Here is a 2,926-nt window from a genome sequence, read left to right as displayed (position 1 = left end):
CCCCCCCCCCACGTGTCCTTTCCCCCTGCACACCTTCCCAGCCACTCATCCACAATCCTGGAGCGTTGCAGGGGGTTGTGGCCCAGATGTGGGACGTGGCACTTGGCCTTGATGAACCTCACAGAGTGGCCTCGGCCCATCGATCCAGCCTGTCCAGATCCCTCTGCAGATCCGTCCTATGCTCAGGCGGATCGACACTCCCACCCAATGTGTTGTCATCTGCAAAGCGACTGAGGGTGCCCTCAATCCCCTCGTCCAGGTCACTGATACAGACGATAAAGAGAACTGGTCCCAGTGCCAAGCCCCGGGGAACAAACCACACACTGGTGACCAGCTGCCACCTGGGGTTAGCTCCATTCCCCACCACCCTTTGGGTTGGGCCATTCAGCCAGTTTTTTATCCAGCAAAGAGCACACTAATCCAAGCCACGAGCCACCAGTTTCTCCAGGAGAATGCTCTGGGAAGTGGTGTCAACGGCTTTACTAAAGTCCAGGTAAACAACATCCACAGCCCTTCCCTCATCCACTAAGCAGGTCACCTTATCACAGAGGGAATCAGGTTCATCAAGCAGGACCTGCCTTTCACAGACCCACACTGGCCTGGTTGTCCTGTACGTGCCCCATGACGGCACTCGAGACGATGTGCTCCGTGATACAGACACCGAGGAGCTCAGCGTCGGGACAGGAGCAGGGAGGAGATGCGACAGAGGCTGGGGGCTGCTGCTGGACCACTGCGCATGACCTCAGCCCGCAGGCAGCAAAACTGCATCACATCTACTCATCTCGACACGGCCAGAGCTGTGAGGCTGGGCCGGCCCACGTGAAACCCCGCCGAGGGAAGCACACCACCCTCTCCCACCACCAGCTCTAACCACTGACCAATGGGGCTCATGACACGTGTGCTGTGCTCGTAGGACCCTCAGGAGGCTCACAGCGTGCTGAGCACGGACCCACTGGTACAAACCCAGGCAGAGGCGTGCTGAATGTGCCACCCACAGGACCGGGGCCAGGAGATGCCACCCAAACAGAGTATTTTGGGAGACAGGGGCTTATGCTGCAGAGGCCAGGGAGGTAACACCTCACCGGGTGAGGAAAGGGGGGCCCAGCACCCTCCCTGACCCCAGCAGAGGAAACCGCAGCCCTGACTCACACGCTGAACTCCTCGAGACCAGCCAGCATGATGCAGGAGTGACAAGAACAGCCTCAGCAGCAAACGAAGCGAGCCAGAGAGCCCAGGGCGCAAAAGCTCGCCAGCCACCAAGCACGGACAGGCATCTCAGCAGGGAGTCAAACCTAACACCAGCCACGAAAGCTGCCCAACGCCCTGAGGTCAGCAGTGACGAGCGCTGCCTTACCAGGATCCCGGCGTTCTTCACAGCCAGAGGCAGCCCCAGCAATCCCGTGCCAATATTCCCCTTCAGGAGATGGATCAGGGTCTGGTACCACCTGAGGGACAGAAGATGCAGAGACAACCGTCAGCAGACACCTGCACTAACCCTGCACTCTCATCCCTCAGCTCATGCCCAGGTATCCTCTGAAGCTGGACATGCTGTCTACCTGCCACAGCTCCTCACAGAACCTAGCTGGAGAGGGGGAATATTGGGAACAGCATCAAACCCTGCCTGCTGCCAGCAAGCCCAGCCCCACCAGAGAGCAGAGCCACACTGGAGCAACTGCTCGCTTGGTGCCAGCACCCTACGGAGGCAGGGCCACAGCTCTGCCCTCAACACCCCCAGGAGGGAGTCCCCCTAAAACCCCAGCTCCCCCATCCTCCAGCAAAGCTGCAGGCAGCAGGGAGCCACCGTTACCTCCTCCACGGTCCCCGGGTGCTGGGCCAGCCCAGGAGGGAGGGGAGCATCACTCACGTTGTCCCGTTGGACTCCCCAAAGCGCTGGTAGGACTCGGGGTGGGCAAAGCCATTCATGCCCCCAGGCGGGCTCCCCTCCGGCGTGACGTCCGTGGAGCTGTAGTCGTTGTAGTCCTCGCTGCGGAGGCGCCGGGTGGACATGGTCCCTGCGGGGGGAGCAGCATTAGGGGTGCCCAGCTCAACACCCTCTTTCTCAGGCTCCTTGGGGTCAGCCATGGTGCAGGGAGACCAGCTCGTACTGCCAGAGCAAGGGCTCCTTCAGGGCTTTTATACAGCAACGTGCTCCCGCCCAAGCAATCGCAGAGCTGGCATGTCCTAAGGTCAAAGGTGCACGGCACGTTCTCATCGCCTCCTCCTGCAGGCTCGTGCCCCCGTTTCGGGCACACCCAGGCAGCGTGGATCCCGCAGGCAGAGCCTGGACGTGACCCACTTTGCGTCGGGCAAGGGACCTGTGTAGCTCTGCTCCAAGGGTGGCGCGTGTGGCACCACGGCCACGGGGAAGGACATGCCGGCAGTGTGTCCCCAGCCCTGGCACTCGGGACTAGGGCTGTCAAGAGGATGGCCAGGAACCACTTTTAACCCACACAGCTTGCTGCAAGGGAACAGCTTGCTTTTGCCAGGGAAAGGAAAGTTTCCTAACTTCTCTTTTTTTGTTGTTGTTGGTTTTTTTTTTACATTTTAGACTTTCCATTAAAAAGAATTTTAAAAAATTGATTGTGCTCCATCAGGCAGGAGCACAGCCCACGTGCTGACAGCAAACCACCCACCCCAAAGGTTTCACACCCACGGAGGTGCCTACGGCTCTAAGGGGCTTCCCAGGAGGAGGCACCTGCACTGGCTCCAGCGAAAACCAGGGTCCTGCACGCCAGGAGCACCAGCACAAGCCCTCAGCAAGCACGCACGCCTCCTGCCTTCAGATGGAAAGCGATCAGCTGGTTTAATTCCCACACGCGCCCTGAAGAGATCCTGCTGCTCCTGCACAGCCTGACGCCCCTATCCCAAAAAAAACTTTGCTTCCTCCAGCCCCTCAGCCTCACACACCACCCCAGGCACCCACCAG

General features: G+C 59.7%; 1 protein-coding gene across 1 annotated transcript in view; it reads right to left on the bottom strand.

The window, feature by feature from the left end:
- LOC104510633 (proton-coupled amino acid transporter 1-like) overlaps positions 1-2,082 on the bottom strand; it is a gene marked incomplete at its 3' end in the record, with an annotated part of 16,558 nt that extends 14,476 nt beyond the window's left edge. Inside the window, exons 1-2 of the mRNA XM_010152949.1 lie at positions 1,865-2,082; positions 1,355-1,445 (exon numbers count right to left, since the gene is read on the bottom strand). Coding sequence (XP_010151251.1) covers positions 1,355-1,445; positions 1,865-2,082 — 309 coding nt within the window. The remainder of the gene's footprint in view (positions 1-1,354; positions 1,446-1,864) is intronic.
- Between the last annotated feature and the right edge of the window lie 844 nt (positions 2,083-2,926).

The sequence above is a fragment of the Eurypyga helias genome, unplaced genomic scaffold (genome assembly GCF_000690775.1).
Source record: "Eurypyga helias isolate BGI_N326 unplaced genomic scaffold, ASM69077v1 scaffold1436, whole genome shotgun sequence".
Classification (NCBI taxonomy): Eukaryota; Metazoa; Chordata; class Aves; order Eurypygiformes; family Eurypygidae; genus Eurypyga; species Eurypyga helias.
The sequence above is the reverse complement of the archived record's forward strand: the minus strand, read 5'-3'. Positions and strand labels throughout refer to the sequence as shown.